The 18,771-nt window shown below is 43.2% G+C and overlaps 1 protein-coding gene across 2 annotated transcripts in view; it reads right to left on the bottom strand.

Annotated features, from left to right (window-relative positions):
• The window catches only part of GCC2 (GRIP and coiled-coil domain containing 2), a 48,849-nt gene extending 34,912 nt beyond the window's left edge, over positions 1-13,937 (bottom strand). The window contains exons 1-6 of one of the 2 annotated variants that reach the window (XM_074964441.1): positions 13,807-13,937; positions 9,782-9,844; positions 9,049-9,133; positions 6,841-6,905; positions 5,622-5,726; positions 50-2,539 (exon numbers count right to left, since the gene is read on the bottom strand). In XM_074964441.1, the coding sequence (XP_074820542.1) occupies positions 50-2,539; positions 5,622-5,726; positions 6,841-6,905; positions 9,049-9,133; positions 9,782-9,844; positions 13,807-13,812 (2,814 nt within the window). In that variant the 5' untranslated portion in view covers positions 13,813-13,937. Of the gene's footprint in view, positions 1-49; positions 2,540-5,621; positions 5,727-6,840; positions 6,906-9,048; positions 9,134-9,683; positions 9,845-13,806 lie in introns of those variants that run through there. The other variant, XM_074964451.1, reaches the window with a different exon arrangement.
• Positions 13,938-18,771: the final 4,834 nt, after the last annotated feature.

Genomic DNA, 18,771 nt, shown 5'->3' on the forward strand with positions numbered 1-18,771 from the left:
TCATTAAGTCTTAGAGGTTTAGTCTGTATACTGAAATAACAATCATAACCTTTAGAGAAGTCAGTTCGGTTTTCACGTTTCTAAGTTCAGCCTCTCTCTGTTCTAGACTGAGTTTTAGGTTTTCTTGCTCTTCTGTAAAAGATTCCTTCTGTTGCTCTTGTATTTGGCTTTCATAACATGCAAGTTTTTGAGAGATCTCTTCAATACAAGCTAGAAGATCTTGGTTTTCATTCCTTGCTTTCTCATTGGCACTCTCTCTCTCTTGGATGTCTAGCTGCAATGCTGCTTTTTCTGACAAAGCTCCTTCTAATTTTTCTGTTAAGAGACTCTTTTCTTTTTCAACGTTTTCCAGCAAAGATCTGAGCTCTGCACATTGAACTACATTTTCTTCCTGAAGTCTCTCAACCTTCTGCTGTAAATGAAGAACTTTTTCATCATTCTGCAAAGTAAGGCTCTGTTTTTCTTCTTTCATTTTCGCTAAGGATTCATTTGCAACCTGCAGTAAATTAATAGCATCATGTTCATCATCATCATCATCATCTGAAAGTCTGGATCCTATTTGCTCAAGTAAACTGTATAGCTGAGTTTTGACAAGTAATGCATGTGCTTGTTTGTTTTCAAGAAGCATAGTTAAATGGTCTTTTTCTTCAATAGCAATTTGTAATTTCTTTTCTAAACTTTCAGCTTGTTCTTTAAACACTAGCCAATCCTCCTTTTCAGAGGCAACCTTTTCCAGATTACTACTTATTTTGTCTTTTTCCTTATTGATTTTCTCATTTTCCTTATGAAGAGTATATGTTTGAGATAACAGACTCTCTTTATCAAGCAAGAGAGCTTCCATTTGTTCCTCTAATTGCACTAACTTTTGGTTATTCTCAACCTTCTCTTTTAAAGCTTCTTGTAGTGTCTCTGTTAAATCCTCTACATTTTTTTTCAGGTCACTGTTGCACTGGTTAACAAATTCTGCTTGTTGCTGAAGTTCCAGAACCTTTTCTTGTTCTTTTTTACACATTTCTTGGAGTTTTTCTACTTCTTCAGTAGAACATTTCAGTTCACTTACGATACCATCTTTTTGAGAGGCAAGACTAGTCACCTTTTCCTCCAGTTCTTTTACTGTGGTCTCTTTTTGATCAAGAGAGATCACCATTGCCGCATTTGCCTCCTGAAAGCTGACTATTTTATGCTTAAGCTCTTCCACCTCAGCTTGTTTAGATGATAATTTTTCTGCTTCTTCCTGAAGACGATTCACTGTTTCAAGAAGAACGTCCCTTTCATTGAAAGCAGATCTGAGTTTCTGCTGTAGCTCACTGACATCAGAAGCTTGTTGCTGCTTCATTGACTCAAACTCCTGACTGATCTTTCCAGCTGATTCCCCCAATTCAGTTTGTAGCGTTTCCAGCGTTTCCCTCAAACTCTCATAATTGAACACTGCTTCTTCCTTCTCCTGTATGAGCTTTTGATACTGTTCCTTAAGATCCTGTATTTCAAAAACCAATGCCATATTTTCTTTTTCTGAATTTGACAATAAAGTCTGATGTAGTTCCGAAATCTCTCTCTCTCGTTTTTCTCTCAGACTTTGAACTTCTAGGTTACGCTCTTTTACAGTGATATCATATTGGTGTCTTGCTGCTTGGAGCTCTGATTTTAGTTTTTCAATTACACAACAATGATCTTCTTTAGCAAGTTGTAGTTCGTTAATTTTAAACTCCAAGTCTTCCCGCTCATGAAAATACTCATCCTTTGCACGCTGGATTTCCTCCTCCAGTTTTAACTTAACATTATTCATATAGGTTAATTCATCTTTTAATATACTGTGTTGAGATTCCAGTTCTTTTAAAATATGTTCTAAGTATTTGACCTTTTCTTCCATTTTTGTGTCCACATAAGTTTCTCCTTGTACATCTTTAACATCTGTCTCATTTACAGCTTCTCTTAGTTGCTCCAATTCATGTTCATATTTCTCATTACTAGCACATAATTCACCCTTCATGCTTTCTTCTTTTACCAAGTGCTGCTCTGTTAAGTCCAGCTTTCGTCGATTTATCTGGTTTCGCTCCTCTTCATATTCTTTAGAAGTGGCTTCAAGCTGACACATCAATTCTGACACCTCTTCTTGGTGTGCACCCTTCAGTTGTATAAGTTCTTCATGCAGATTATTGATTTCACTACAGTGACGTTCAGAATTATTTTTGATAACTTCATGCAGATTTTCAATTTCTTTGTTTTTATCCTCACTGATAGCTTCCAACTGTTTGTTCAGACATAAAATCTGTTCCTCATATGTATGCTTAATTTGCTGGACCTCTTCTTGTAGTCTTTTAGTTTCCTCTTGTTGATTACTATGAAGTTCAAGCTGTTCTGCAAGCCCCATTTGTTTCTTCTCTTCTTCCTGCAGTTCTTTCTGCAGTTTGGCTAAGTCTTCATTGTATTTGGACTGTGCTCTTACTACTTCATTCTTAAGGCCTTCAATATCTTTCAAGTGTTCAATGCTTGATTGTTCCAACTGCTTCTGCAGTTCTTCTGTCTTAATTACAGCAACCTAAAACAAACATATATGTCAATAATTACACAGAAAGAAACTAAAACCAAAAATAGATAAAAAAAATCAGTGACAAAGTCATTCATCTGCATAATAAATGCCATTTGAACTCATGCTAATGTGGAAGTTAGATATCAGTAACTAAACTGGTTAAATTTTACAACCTAATAATTTATCAAGTAATTCAGATACCTGCAAACTTGGATATTGTGATCTCTGAATTGAAAAGGTCTCTGTCCCATGTACAACCAAGGAAATTGGGAAAGAGTTTGGAATAAACAAATCCTTGATGTTGATTAGTGTACCAGAGATGGATGTCATATTAAGTTTTGTGGCCAAAGAACCTTAAAATCCTAAATTATCTGGAACAAGGAAATTACATTTGAGGACTTAATTCAGAATGGGAGAAGAAAAATGTACAAGCAAATTAGGGGAGATAAACTCGCTGGGAACAACAAACTCGCTGCAGGATGCGTGGTCAAAAGACAGAATGTAACAGTGTTGGCAAGTTCAGAGGAGAAGCTGAAAGGAACGTTTTAAGGTTATGATAGTTAATGGATTCTTTCTGCACGGACTGACTGATGCTGGTGGACCAGATGCCAGCTCATGCCAAGGTCTCATAGATTCATAGACTTTAAGGTCAGGAGGAACCATCACGGTCATTTAGTCTGACCTCCCGCACATTGTAGGCCACAGAACCTCATCCACCAACTCCTGTAACAGACCCCTATCCCCTGACTGAGTTACTGAAGTCCTCAAATCATGGTTTAAAGACTTCAAGTTACAGAGAATCCACCATTTACACTAGTTTAAACCTGCGAGTGACCCAAGCCCCATGCTCAGAGGAAGACCAACACCCCACCCCTGGCCCCTGGATCTCTGCTAATCTGACCCAGGGGAAAACTCTTTCCCGAACCCATATATGGTGGTCAGTTGGACCCTGAGCATTTCAGCAAGTCCCACCAGCCAGACACCTGGGAAAGAATTCTCTGTAGTAACTCAGAGCCCTCCCCAGCTAGTGCCCCATCACCGGCCGTTGGATATATTTTCTGCTAGCAGTCAGAGATTGGCTACATGCCATTGTAAGCAGTGACATGAGACCATCCCCTCTATAAACTTATCAAGCTCAGTCTTGGTGTTTTGCCCCCACTATTCCCTTTGGAAAGCTGTTCTATAACTTCGAACATTTCTAATCATCCGATGAGTGCCTAATTTCAAGCCTAAACTTGTTGATGGTCCCCAGACCTCAACTGAATACTGACAAATACAGAGCTGAAATCAGTCTGGCTCACCTGTATGTTAGTATTGTTACAATAGGTATTGGGATTCCAACAATGTGTTTAGTGTGGAAACTTTATTGAATGCTTGTGAGTTGCTGCAAGCATTAATCTCACTTATAACATCTGTATCCCATACGGTAAGGTAATATTTGAGGATTTGCACTGTAAGTCTTTTTAACTGTGTAAATCACCAGACAAGAGAAAGACCTTAACTAGAGTGAAATGCTGGTCTCCAGCAGAAGGTGTTATGTCCTGTCCAACAAGGAAGGCCCATCAACACCAGACAGATTGGAGAGGAATATTAAAGAGGACAAAATATTTTGTTGTTTACTCTCCCCCACTCCCCATGAAGATGAGTTTTGGAAATGAATTCCTCCCATCAAAGCAGAAGGGGGAGGGAATTAAAAACCCCTAACAAGGAGGAACTGTATCTCATTGCTGCTTGGATTCTGGAGGCAGGGTTTCTAGACATAAGCAAGGAATCCCCAGCTGTTTAGCCTGGGTTAGCTCTAAAGATCATAGAAGCTTCTATAATAAGCAAGCTCTATATTACCTTTTGAAACTTAAGATTGTAACTCATTTGTGTTCGTATGTTTAACTGTTTTAACCTTGTAAATAACTCTTTTCACTTTTCCTATTAATAAATCTGTATGTAGTTTGTTATACGATTGGCTAAAAGTGTGGTCTTTGGTGTGAGTTCTAAGGTGCAATTGACCGGGGGTAAATGACTGGTCCTTTGAGACTGGAAGTAACCTGACTGCTGTTGTGATTTGTGGTATAAAGGACCATTTATCACAAGGGTAGGCTTGCCTAGGTGATGAGATAGATTGGAGTACCCAAGGAGTCTGTCTGTGACTCCATATTTAAGCTGTTATAGTGTCTGAGGAGCTTACACTTGAAAATTGATTGGTGAAATCTAACTACAGAACCCGCAGCCAATTTGGGGTTTGTGCCCTGGTACTTAATAGTCTGCCCTGAGGCTGGTACTCACCGATGCTCCCTGTAATATTTTATGTCCATGCGTGGAATGAATTTTGTTATGTACATCAATATGGAAGAGATGTGTGGTGGGGGTGGGGCGAGGGGTTCGGAGTGTGGGTGGGGCTCAGGGCTGGGATTGGGGCACAGGGTGTGTGTGTGAGGGCTCCGGCTGGGAGTGCAGGCTCAGGGCTAGGGAAGAGGTGTAAGGTTGTGGGGTGTGAAGGGTTTGGGGTGCAGGTGGGGCTCAGGGCTGGGGCAGAGGGTTGGGGTGCAGGGGTGGGGGGGTCTCCGGCTGGGGGTGTGGGCTCTGCAGTGGGACTGGGGCTGAGGGATTTGGGGAGCAGGCTGCCCCGAGGCTGCGGTGGGGAGAGAGGACTCCTCACCAGCCCTCTCTTGCCACAGCAGCCTAGGACCGTGGGAGAGGCCCCTCTCTCCTCCCCAATCAAGGACCCTGTGGCTGCGCGCCTGCGTTGCCCTTGATAGCCTGCTGTGCAGCCATGCAGCTTAGAGGCAACTTAGGTACCCATGCTCCTGAGTCACAGCAGGACAACTTGACACTGACCATTTAGTCTGTGCATAACCCATTTGTTTTAAGACTTGCAAACAGGTATTGTAATAATTTTGGAAAGTATTTACATTGGTGATTATAATTAAAAATATACTAACTCTGGAGTATTATTAACTAACAATGAACAGAAGAGAATGAGAAAAAAAGGGATTAAAACGTGAACCATATATTCGTAATTATTACGATTAGGAAACGAAAATACCAAGGACTAGCAATGTTTTTAGCAGAAACATGTTATTGCTCATTTCACTACCTCTGCTTCTTGTTTCCTTTTAGCATTTTCTTTTTTGAGGGCTACGCACTGCTGCTGGATCTCTGCTTTTTCCAAAAGAACAGCATCTAGCCTTTCTGAGAGAGCCTAATTTGGAGAGAGAGTGAGAAGACTGTTGGGAAAAAAAAAAATGAAAATGCAAAGTCTCAGCAACCTTTGCGAGGCAATGCTACAGAGCTCATATATTGACCTTCAGATTTTCTGCACATTGTGCAACAGAAAACCAAGCCCATTACAATAATTACCTTCAGTTCACATAGAGAAGATAGCAGTATAGTTGTCACTATACTCTAACAAAACACCTCTCACCGTTAATACACTGAGCAGAATGAACTTGCTGCACTGGAAAACTGGTTTCCTATTTTATTATTTATACCTCCAGAAAAAAAGCAAAGTGTAAATAATTGTTTTAACCATTAAACTAATATTTAAACAATCTGAATTTTGTTTCAATAGTTTACAGGTTCTTACACTAACTTTATATCTGAGTAGCTACATAAGTTACTATACTTTCAGCAAGATAGATGCTTTCACTACTAAACTTAAAGTGCCAGTTCAAATCTAAAAATATTTGAATAGTGTATTTATTGTGATAAATTCACAAAATAAAAAGCACTTTTTAACGGTTGGGCTGAGTAAAACTGCTGCCCCATTTCTTTATGGTGGCAGTGCAAATGTTCATCATCAGGAGCTGGACTACTCTCCTATCAAAGGAGAAACTTAAGAAAAGAGGATTAACATTTTACTAAAAAAAAAAAAAAAAAAAAAAAAAAGAACAGAAGTACTTGTGGCACCTTAGAGACTAACAAATTTATTTGAGCATAAGCTTTCGTGAGCTACAGCTCACTTCCGATGTAGCTCACGAAAGCTTATGCTCAAATAAATTTGTTAGTCTAAGGTGCCACAAGTACTCCTTTTCTTTTTGTGGATACAGACTAACATGGCTGCTACTCTGAAACCTAACATTTTACTAGTAATTTTTCAGAAAACTTACACAAAAATTAAATATTTCCATACTTGCAGTAAGACTCACAAGACACTTGGTGGAGAATGCTAAAGAAAGTGTCTTATGTGCATGAGAAGGACTGGTCCCAGATAGTCTGAGTAAAATAGTTTGCTATTCAGTAAACACCACCAGTGGAAAGATTTCCCTGGGTCATTTATTATGTATAGTACATCAAAAACAATTATATATTCCCACCTGAATAATATCATCAGCTCCTCCAGCAGCTGGTTTTGATTTGAGTTCAATCTCTTTTTCCAATTCTAAAACAAAAAAAATATTTATGTAAAAATTCACCATAATCATTGTTTCACATTTCAAAGAGCAGCTTCTAACTCAGAAGAGAATATATAATTAATAAATAAATAAATATAATTAATGTATTACAATAGTATAGTAATGACATCAGATTTTAAAAATTTCAAAACACCAACTCAGTGTAACTTAAGAATTTCCTGGCATATTAGTATTCAAAAGTCACATAGTCATCAAAATATACATTAGGCTGAAACTTGGTATATAAAAATGTAGTATTTGCCTCAAATAGATGGGTTAAAAGTTGTGAAGCGTTACATCAGTGAAAGGAAAAAACAAAAAATTTAGTTCTATCTCCACCTGTGACGGGGTGTACAAGACCCTCTGAGACCCCCTGCTGGAGGCCTTGTGGCCCTGCCACACCCCACCCCAGAAAAGGCCAGTGGAAAAAGTTATCCAAGCTGTCTAGAGTTGCTGTGGGGGACACAGCCAATCAGATTGGCTGCTCCCTGCAGCCCCTATCAGGGCCCAGTACCCTAGTATAAGAAGAGCTGCAGGGCCAATATGAGATCAATTCCTTGCTGGAACTGGAGGAGTGTGGCTGGCTGAGGACGGGACGGGACGGGACGGGACGGGACGGGACGGGACGGGACGGGACGGGACGGGACGGGACGGGGCTGGGCTGGGCTGGGCTGGGCTGGGCTGGGCTGGGCTGGGCTGGGCTGGGCTGGGCTGGGCTGGGCTGGGCTCTAGGCTGGTTGTTAGGACTCCATCAGGACAAGGCCCTGAGGTAAGGGTGAAGAAGGTGCAGGACTGTGGGGAAGTGGCCTAGGGAATCAGAGCAGTGGCATAGCTTAGATAAAGGGACATGGCAGATGGCTGCTATCTACAGAGTCCCTAGTCTGGGACCTGGAGTAGAGGGAGGGTCTGGGTCAGCCCCCTGTGCCCCCTCCCCACCATTAGGCACTGAGGGAAGTGGCCTGGACTTTGAGGTGCCCTAGAGGGAGAACTGAACTCTTTAGTGGCCCAGCGGGAGATCTGGGGCCTGAAACACCCAGAGAGGGCAAAGACATTGCCTCCAGGGGGAAGTCCTGAGTATGGCTCAATACCAGGGCTGAGACCACTGACAGATTCTTAATTAGTCCTGTAGTCTAAGCCCAAGGAGACTTACAGCATGAATTCTCAAACTGGGGGTTGTGACCCCCCTCAGGAGGTTGTGAGGTTATGATGGGAGGGGGGGGGGTGTCGTGAGCTGTCAGCCTCCACCCCAAACCCTGCTTTGCCCCCAGCATTTATAATAGTGTTAAATATTAAAGTGATTTTAATTTATAATGGGGTGGGAGGATTGCACTCAGAGGCTTGCTTTATGAAAGGGATCACCAATAGAAAAGTTTGAGAACCACTGAGCTACAGAGAGAGAAAGTGCAGGCCTGCACACACGCAACCAGGGGGCACTTGTGAAAGGTGAGTGAACCCTGCTACACTACCCCCTCACACTTTTTTCTAAACTAGATAATCTATTCCCATAATTAACCCAAAATGGGGTCTGCAATCTTTTACTATTTCTTTTCAAATGATGCAACATTGCGTAATTACACAATAGCTAACTTATTTACAAATATTATTGTACCCCCAAGACAAGGTTGCATGATATGTGTTTAATATGTAAAATCAATTACTTGTCTTGGAATTTCCACTCTCCCTCTGACAACATCAAAACTTGCTACTGTATGCCATGACACGAAAAAGCAAACACTATCAAGGATGGGGAGCAGACACTCAATGAAAGGCCCCACTTCAAGATACAGTTCAATTATTCTCTTAAGCAAGTTGTTTTCTCCCATCACACTCCTCCTTGCTTGGTTAGTAAAATTTACTATAAGATCAATGCAATTCCTCTTCTTCCCTCCTCTCTGGGCTTCCTACCTCTATCCTCTCACAGAAGCAGGGAAAATGGAATAAAATGGGCTGCTGGAAAATCTAAGTTTTTCACCTGGGAATCAAATCCAGAGGTCAAACACTGTAACAGAGAACACTACCATTAAGTCAATACACCAGTTCTCTTCTCTCCCCCAACCCCACTTTTTTTTTCTTCTTTAAGTAATACAAAAATCTTGGAACAGCCAAATAAATCCCTTTTCTGTATGGTACCTGTGCATCTTGACTTCACCTTCTGCATAAGCATCATTTGCTTCTTCGCAAATTTGATGAGATCTTCTTTGGACAGTGTATCCAGCTGTAAAATGTGATAGATTACAAAATATGCTTTCCCTATGCCTGATGACTATAACACTGAAAACCAGGAATGTTAAATGTCTGATTCTAATTCTATGTTAGCTCTTACAAGTTTACACCAAAGGGCTTAAGTAGCTAATAGCAATGTGAAAGTAAGACTTGGCTGTGAAGGGTTAGCATTCAGAGATGGATTAAAAATCTTCAAACAAGTGAAAAAAAAAAAAATATAAGGCCTACCAAACTGAAAAAACTAAGGAGGCATTTGAGAATCATGTAAATTGCTGAATGTTTTTAACATGGCATGCTGACTAACATAGTTGTGCAAGTGGGTAGTAAATTTAAATGAAGAAATTTATACCCTAAAGAAATGAAAAGTCCATTGTTTGAACTGGAAGCTGCCAAGTGTTTTCTAAAAGGTTAGTAAATTTGCTTCCAGTAATAACTGCCAATAGCGTTAAAGATTTTTCTTCAGCATTCTCCAAAGTTTAACAGGGCTCTCTAGGTTTAACAACCACAATTTAGTTTTGGCAAATAGAGGAGTCAGTGTTTACCTTTAAAAATTAATCTCTCTTGAATGTTCCCCCAGTAGCAGCTAGTGCAGCAGGTTGTAAATCTGTCCAAATCTTTTACATTTCTAAAGAAAGTTTACCTTCGATTTACCACTTCCTGGTGTGGCATAGGAAGCCACCATATCTTGTCCAGCATCTTGCACCTGAAAAACAAAACAAAGCACATCAGAACTGAACTCTTCATTAGACTACTAATGGAACTGGTTAAGAACCTGTTGTACCCTGACAGTAATTAACAGCTGTAGTAGAACTTGGAAATCAAGAAAATTAAGATTTAAAAAGAAGAATGGAAGAAAGGAGCTCAGACATCCATCACAGATAGCTGGATCAGGATAGATGCATCACAGCATGATGATGTGAGCCAGTATATTCTTAGAAATCTGTCTTTTAGATATGGAATTCCCAACCAAAGAGCTGGTATACATGGGGGGGCAAAATCTACTTATTTTGTTTACAACTGGTCTGGAAAGTATGGCTCAATAACCTAACAAAAGACCTGCCTTAAAGATGTAGACAACTGAAAATGCTAGTGGAGGAGCACCATTTAAATGAACAGTCATTTTTATGGTAGGATCTTCCAAACTACATTCAAAGAGGTTTACATCATCATCTTGGTCTGGGTTTGGAAGGTGATTTAATGTTCACGTATATTTGGGAAGACAGAATAATAGAAATGTAGGGCTGGAAGGAACCTAAAAAATTTATCAAGTCCAGCCCCCTGTGCTAAGTAGATCTAGACCACCCCTGAAAGGTATTTGTGCAACCTGCTCTTTAAACCTCCGATGATGGGAATTCCACAACCTCCCTTGGAAGCCTATTTCAGAATTTAACTCACCTTATTGTTAGAAAATTTTCCCCCAATACCTAACCTAAATCTCCCTTGCTGAGGATTAAGCCCATTACTTCTTGTCCTATTGTCAGTAGACACAGATCAATTAGTCACTGTCCTCTTTATAACAGCCCTTAACATATTTGAAGACTTGTTATCTGTTTTTTTTTTCCTCCCAGTTTTTCAGCCTCTCCTCATAGGTCAGATTTTCTAAATCTTTAATCATTTTTGTTCCTTTCCTCTGGACTCTCTCCAATTTGGCTATCTTTTCTAAAGTGTATTGACCAGAACTGAGATCACAGTACTGAGATCACAGTACAGAACTGAGAACACAGTACTCCAGCTGAGATCTCCACCAGTGCTGAGCAGAGCTGGTCAATTTCCTCCCATGTCTTGCATGTCTTCTGTTAATGTACACCAGAACATTAATCTTTTTTGCAACTGCATCACATTGTTTACTCATGTCCAATTTGTGGTCCACTAATGCCCAGATCCTTTTCAACAGTATCATCTAGCCAGTTATTCCCCCATTTTGTAGCTGTGCATTTGATTTTTTTTCCTTCCTAAGTGAATTACTTTGCACTTGTCATCTTTGAATTTCCTCATGTTCATTTCACACCAATTCTCCAGTTTAATATCATTTTGAGTTCTAAACCTGTCCTCCAAAGTGCTTGCAATCCCCCCCAGCTTTGTGGTATTAACAAATTTTATAAGCATACTCACCACTCTATTACCAAAGTCATTAATGAAAACATTTAACAGTACCAGCCCCAGGACTGACCCGCACTATATGTGCCCTCCCAGTTTTCAATGTTTTCTGTCAAACTACTTTACTATAAAGTGAAAGACTGTTCTTGAAATTTAATCTAAATCACATTTCTCTAAGTAGAGGACCTACACTTTCCTTCATCTTTCTCTTGCTCCTAATGTATTTAAAGAACCTCTTCTTATTGCCTTTTATGTCCCTTGCTAGGCATAACTCATTTTGTGCCTTAGCCTTTCCGTAAATGCTTGTGGTCTTCTGTACTCTTCCTTAGCAGTTTGTCTGTTTCCACTTTTTGTAGGATTCCTTTTTGATTTTTCAGGTCATTGGAGAGCTCTGAACATGAAGAGTCACTGCTAGTATAAGCTCAAAGTTCAAGCAAGGGCATATGAAAAAAGGAGTGGGACTCCACACACAGACCTTACAGCAATTCTGAGCAAACAGAATAAGAGACAGCATAAGGTGTGTACCAACACAAGACTTCTCTGCCCTACTGTAGGTCAGGGATCGGCAACCTTTGGCACACGGAAACCCGCTGGTGGGCCGGGATTATTACTTGCAGCATCCACAGGTTTGGCTAATCGCAGCTCCCACTGGCCACGGTTCGCCGTTCCAGGCCAATGGGGGCTGTGGGAAGCAGTGGCCAGCACATCCCACGCCACTTCTCACAGCCCCCATTGGCCTGGAACAGCAAACAGCAGCCAGTGGGAGCTGCAGTCAGCCAAACCTGTGGATGCTGCAGGTAAACAAATCATCCCAGCATCCAGCGGATTTCCTTGAGTGAGTTTGTGTGTGTGGTTTTTGGAGGGGGGTGGGGGGGGTGAGAGAACCTGGATTTGTGCTGGAAATGGCCCACCTTGATTATCATACACATTGTAAAGAGAGTGGTCACTTTGGATGGGCTATTACCAGCAGGAGAGTGAGTTGGGGGGGGGGGGTGTGAAAACCTGGATTTGTGCTGGAAATGGCCCAACTTGATGATCACTTCAGATAAGCTATTACCAGCAGGAGAGTGGGGTGGGAGGAGGTATTGTTTCATGGTCTCTGTGTATATAATGTCTTCTGCAGTTTCTACAGTATGCATCCGATGAAGTGAGCTGTAGCTCATGCTCAAATAAATTGGTTAGTCTCTAAGGTGCCACAAGTACTCCTTTTCTTTATGCCAAAGGTTGACAATCCCTGCTGTAGGTAGTATTTCCATATTATACAAATTGTATGCCTGATTCACCATTTTTTTTCACACTATCAGACTAGATGTATTTACTTTCCTGTTTTACTTGAGTAAAATTCTGATAGTCTCTTTTAATAATTTGCAATTAAATCAGCTTCTACTTAGGTAGGTGCAATACAAACAAATTACACAGAAGTACCAATCCCAAACTAAAGTTTTGTAGAAAATATAGAAATTCTAGACATGTTTTAAACAAATCATACTAAACTATACCATGTTCTGAGATGTGATCACAACTTATCAGTTATGTATCAGGAATATCCAGGGATCACTCTGGATTTATCTATTTATTCCACATGGCAAATACAAATGATTCGAAACTTCCTTTGGAAGTATCTTTGTTTCTCTTTGTAACTGCAAAAAAAGTTACATAAATACACATGCCCCAGTCCTTGTGTGTGATAGAAATCACTTGACACTTGTCATGATATTTATGTAGTCACTGGTTATTTCATTTTACCTGCAGAACTGAGGGAATCTAGTCATTCAGCATACTTCTACAATATTGTCAAGGTCACGCAGAGCTCTTGGGTGCTCTTATTAGGCTTTATAAAGCTTCTAAGTAAGTATTGATCTAGTGGCCCCCTCACTGGGGTCAGGATGGAATTTTGCTTCCCACGGTGAAACTGACAAACCCAGCAGTTGCATAACAGTGTTTTCACTTTCCTCTGAAGCATGAGATTGGCTCTACTCCCACAAGGAAGACACCAGACTGGAAAGGGGCATGTGGTCTGGTTTAGGGGGGCAATCACCACCCTGCTGCGACCACAGAACAGTCACAAGCAATGCGAGGATGTAGACAGCTCTCCCCCTGCCAACCCAGGAAACACCTCTGAGGGGCAGTTTCCCAGCGGGCACTCGGTGGCCCCGCTCTGCTAGCGGTGGCTTCCCAAGAAGAGGGGCCAGAGGAGCGGGGCTCCGGGCAGAAATGAGTCTGAACTCTCCGTTTTCTGAAACAGGCTCCGTGTAAAGCCAGGCGTGACGCTGCGGCTCCGGGGTTCACGTACAGCGCTTCCCTCGAGCCCCGCACAGCAGCCGGGCGAGGAGCGGGGCTCGCACACAGTGGGGGCCCCGCGGGAAGGAGGCCAGGGGAGGGGGAGCGGTTGCACATGGGGGGGGGCCGGCGGCGCGCGGGGTGGGGGGGCAGCCACGCGCCCAAGGTTAGACCCGGCGAGATGCTCCCGCGGCCCCAGTCCCGCCGCGTACGGGGTGGGGGCGCCCGCCAGTGACGGGTTAATTCCCCCCCCCAGCGCATCAGCCCGGCGACACCCTGCCCCAGTACCTCCATGGCGGGGCCGCTCCCGGCGCAGCAGCCGTCGAGGGGGGGAGGTTTCAGCGCCGCCGTATCCTGCTCCCCGGTTCCGCCTTCGTCACCCCCCCCCCGCGCGCGCCTCCTACGTCAGCACCCACGCCAGGCCGGAGGTCGCAGTTTCGGGCCCGCCCCCCTCCCGGCTGTTTCTATGGTAACCAGAGACCACGTGGAGGGTTAGCCGCGGCCCGCCCATCTCCTGAACCTAGGCCCCGCCCCCTTCCACGGGGCGGCAGCCGCGGCGTGCCCGGCCCCGCCCACAAGCCCTGGGGCGGCAGCGGCGGCGGCTCCGGCCGGTCACGTCCGACCCGTGACTCCGCCTCTTCTCCCATCGAGCCCACCCCCCCCGCCGCAGCGCTGCGGAGCTCGCTGGGCGACCCCCAGGCGGGTTGGGGGAGGGGTGGCGCTCCCCGTCGCTTCTCCCCTCGGGGAAGGGCAGGGGACGGTCACGCACGGGGCTCCCCTTGCAGGACCCTAGGGTTTGGGCTGAAGCCTGAGCGTCTACACCGCCATTAGGCAGCCGCGAGCTCCCTGAGCCAGAGTGGGCTGGCGGGGCCCGCCGGGGGTTGTTAAGTGTCGCGTAGACAGATGCCCCTCTGCGTGTAACTCAAGCGCTGTGGATTCCAAGTGATTTTCTGTGTTCAGTTGTGGATCCAGGCTGTGGTTTATAGTGGTAGGATCAGTGAAACTGGCTTAGTCACTCTGAAAGGCAGGGTGGGGCAGCAGATAAGACTTAGGGTTTGTCATATTAGTGACCAGGTTCTGGGCCTGGAGGGACCTTGCATGAGATCTGTACTAATTTAAGTGGGGTGGGGGTGTTTAGCAGTGATTCCCTGCCTTCTAAGTTGGGGTTCATGATTGTAGTCAATAATAAGTGTACTGAATTGCATGGGAATTTAAAGAGCCTGTAGAAAGAGGTGAGATTTGAACTCCTGGACTCCTTTTTCCAAAGAGAAGGAACTTTTTCCCCAGAGATTTACGGTCAAATGACAAATTGGGTGGTTTGCTTTGGCACACATTTTTCACTAGGATTAAAAAGTTAAAAATGGTTTAGAAGAAAACATTGTAAATGTAGAACTGATATTCTAGGAATCAGCACAGGATGAACAGTAATGTTGCCCAGGGGCTGGTCTCACAGTGTTTTAGGTTTCAGAGTAGCAGCCGTGTTAGTCTGTATTCGCAAAAAGAAAAGGAGTACTTGTGGCACCCTAGAGACTAACCAATTTATTTGAGCATAAGCTTTCGTGAGCTACAGCTCACTTCATCGGATGCATAGTTAGTCTCTAAGGTGCCACAAGTACTCCTTTTCTTTTTACAGTGTTTTAGATTTCTCGCAAATGGAGTAACAGGAAAAGTGAGGCAATCCAGTGAAAAAGTTACCACAAGGGGTGATAGTTGAACTCTTATTCTTTCTGCATCAATTCATTTTTCATCATCATTACAAAAAATTCAAAATATTCTGTTTTGTTATTGCCATTTTAACAAGATTTGTTTTTAACAAAATATAGGTTTAAAACTGCACTCTGTAACATAATCTAAACCAGTGCGCCATAGTATACTACCCTCAACCAAAAGTGGATCTCTTAATTATGTCAATGATAGTTTTGTACATAGATTGATGGTAGACTGTGGCCTTTAGCATGGGCATAGTTTGGGGGGCCAGGAAAGGCATTGCCCTCCCCCCCATACACACAAACTGCAAGCCTCTGAAAGGTGTGGAATTTTCCCCGCACTCTCAGCCTCATTGGCCTGACTGGCGCTGCCCGCCGAAATATAGAAGTCAAATTATGCCTATGCCTTTATGTAATAACCAAATATTTAATGCCCGATTCTCGGATATGTTAAGGCCATTTAATGCCCGATTCTCGGATATGTTAAGGCTCTGGCAGCGAAAGCAGCCATAAAAGAGATTTGAAAATTGCTTCAGAATTTCCTTATTGTAGGGAAACATAATGGTGACATAGAGCCACTGAAATAACTCCTAAGCTATACATCCACCGCATAAGGAACATGGCAGAGGAAAAAAGTGTATGGCCCAGTCTCCCTTACATCTCAGTGATCTCTAGCTACCAGACTGGCTCAGTGGGGAGAAGGGCAGCTGGAGTAAAACACAGCACCATGGAGGTTTGGAGCAACATCAGTATAACATTAGGCTGTGCTAATCATCACATCTGCCCCTAGCTCCACCATAGGGCTTGTTTACCCTTAAAACTGCAGCAGCTATAGCATTTCAGTGAAGGCGCTACCTACACGGAGTGGAGGGCTTTTCCTGTTATAGCTAATTCAGCTACCTGAGAGGCGGTAGCTAGGTTCACATCAACTGGGGGTTTGGTTGGTTTAACAGAGTTTCTTAGGATGTGAATTTTTCGCATGCCTGAGTGATGAAGTTATGCCAACCAAATTTCCTAGTGTAGATCAGGCTTTACGGAGAGAATGAGGATAACAGGAATTACATGCTCAGCACTTTTGAAAAACAGGCAAGTACCAAAATATGGATTTAGGATCCTATTTTTGAATATCTCAAATGAGGCACAGAGAGAATAAGTGATTTGTTGGAAGTCATACAGATTTTCGGTACCAGAACGAGTGACAAAGGCCGGACATTCTGTGCTTCAGTTAAGGGACATCCTTTCACCTCCAGGGAAGACGCACCGCATTCTTTAAAAATGTGTGTGTGTTTTGACTCCAGCTCTGCCTGCACTTTCAACACGATATGTTTGATATGTTTGGACAGCATCATCAGTGAATAGAAGTTCCCTGATTAGCACCTTTTGGACTCTGTTCTTTGACTTAAGTCATTAAAAGTTGAAGAGTTTCCCATCCAATCTTGTGTGGAGATGCACAGTTCAAGGACATGAAAGATGGAGTGTATTTAAGAGTACCGAGCAGAATATTCCAAAGAGTGTAGGTGCAAGAACACATCCTTGCTTCACTCCACTTTTCATCTCAAAGCTGTCCGAAGTGGACCTGGCATCTGTCCAGTTGCCAATGAACGTATAAGACTTAACAGGGTTGGTGGACATCCTGTTGTTTCTAGTATTGCAAATAGGCCTGCTCTGCTGACTGCGTTGAATGCTTTGGTTAGGTCCACAATGGCGATGTACAATGGCCAGTTTTGCTCTTTGCACTTTTCTTGGAGTTGACACAGAGAAAATATCATGTCTGAATCCACACTGTGATTCAGGGTAGACACGATTCGCCAGCTGTTGTATACACAACACAGATGACTTTTGTGAAAGTTTTTATTGCTACACTTAGTAGCGAGATACCCCTGTAGTTGTTGTAGTCGCCCTTTTTGCATTTATTTTTATGCAAAGTGGTGATGTTTGCATCATGCATCTCTTGTGGTATCTCACCCTCTTTCCAGCATTTAAGTAGCAGCTGATGAAGATCAGGTGGTAGGCTGTCTTTCCCACACTTGAGGATTTCCTGTGGAATGCCATATTTTCCAGGAGCCTTGCCACTTGATAGCAAAATCAATGGCCGCCTACAGGGGGCTCCACATCTAGTTCTGGCATGACAGGTAGTGCTGGTATTTGGTCCAGTGATTAGCTGGTGATGTTTCCTTCTTGTGCATATAGCTCTGAACAGTGTTCAACCCAATGAGACAACTGCTTGCTTTTATCTGTAATGATTTCACCACTGTATGATTTGAGAGGGGCAACCTTGTTGACAGTAGGTCTGTGACCGGGGTCCTGGGGAGGGGACCCTACACTGAGGTTACTCAGTTACGGCAAACTGCAAAGAATGGGGCAGCCAATCCCCAAGCTGGTGGATATTCCAATACTTAGATTTATCAAGCCAATACAAAACAGCTTCTACGATATGTTACTGCTTGCACAGAAGACGAAACACAGTTCCCTTATAGCAACCCAGCCTTGGGCTTCTGCTCAGACAATCAAGACAAATATAATAAGGATTACTGAAAATCTTATAAGAAAGTTCTACCAATCCCAAAGGATCAAACACATTACCTCCCACATTAATGAATATTTCAGACCTTACCCAAATACACGCTTACAGCCAATTCTTATTAACTAAACTAAAATTTATTAAAAAAGAAAAGAGTATGTATTGGTTAAAAGATCAGTATACATACAGACATGACTACAGTTCTGAGATCAGTTTCATAGTAGAGATGGTGAGCTTTGGAGTTGAAAAGAGTTCTTAGAATTAGTCCATAGATTCAGTCCAATGTTCATATCCAGGGTGATCCAGGTGGTAATGGAGATCTCAGTCTTAAGATTTAAGTTTCCCCTGCATAAAGCATCAAGCAGATCTGAGATAAAAGGGATCAAGACCCAAGGTTGGTTTTTTGTTTTTTTTTTTATAGATTTTCCTGTCCTCCTCTTGACAGCTCAGAGTCCTTAGGCCAGGGGTGGCCAACCTGAGCCTGAGAAGGAGCCACAATTTACCAATGTATATTGCCAAAGAGCCACAGTAATATGTCAGCAGCCCCCAATTAGCTCCCCCACCCCACTCCCAGTGCCTCCCGTCCACTGGCAGCCCCACTAATCAGCACCTCCCTGCACCTCCTGATCAGATGTTTTGTGGCATGCAGGAGGCTCTGGGGAGGAATGAGGGTGTAGCAGGCTCAGGGGAGGGGGCAGGAAGGGGTGGAGTGGGGGCAGGGCCTGGGGCAGAGCCAGGGGTTGAGCAGTGAGCACCCCCCAGCACATTGGAAAGTTGGCGCCTGTAGCTGCAGCCCCGGAGTCGGTGCCTATACAAGGAGTCACATATTAACTTCTGAAGAACCACATGTGGCTCCGGAGCCACAGGTTGGCCACCCCGCCTTAGGCTAACAATAGGCATCATCCAGACTTTGAAGTAAACCTATTTCCTAAGCGTCACCAGTAATTAGCTACACAGATTAACATAAGGCAATTGCCTGTTTTCCACAATTTGCAGGTGATCTGCTATATACTTCAAAGAGAGATT

This window comes from Natator depressus, chromosome 1 (assembly GCF_965152275.1).
Source record: "Natator depressus isolate rNatDep1 chromosome 1, rNatDep2.hap1, whole genome shotgun sequence".
Taxonomy (NCBI): domain Eukaryota; kingdom Metazoa; phylum Chordata; order Testudines; family Cheloniidae; genus Natator; species Natator depressus.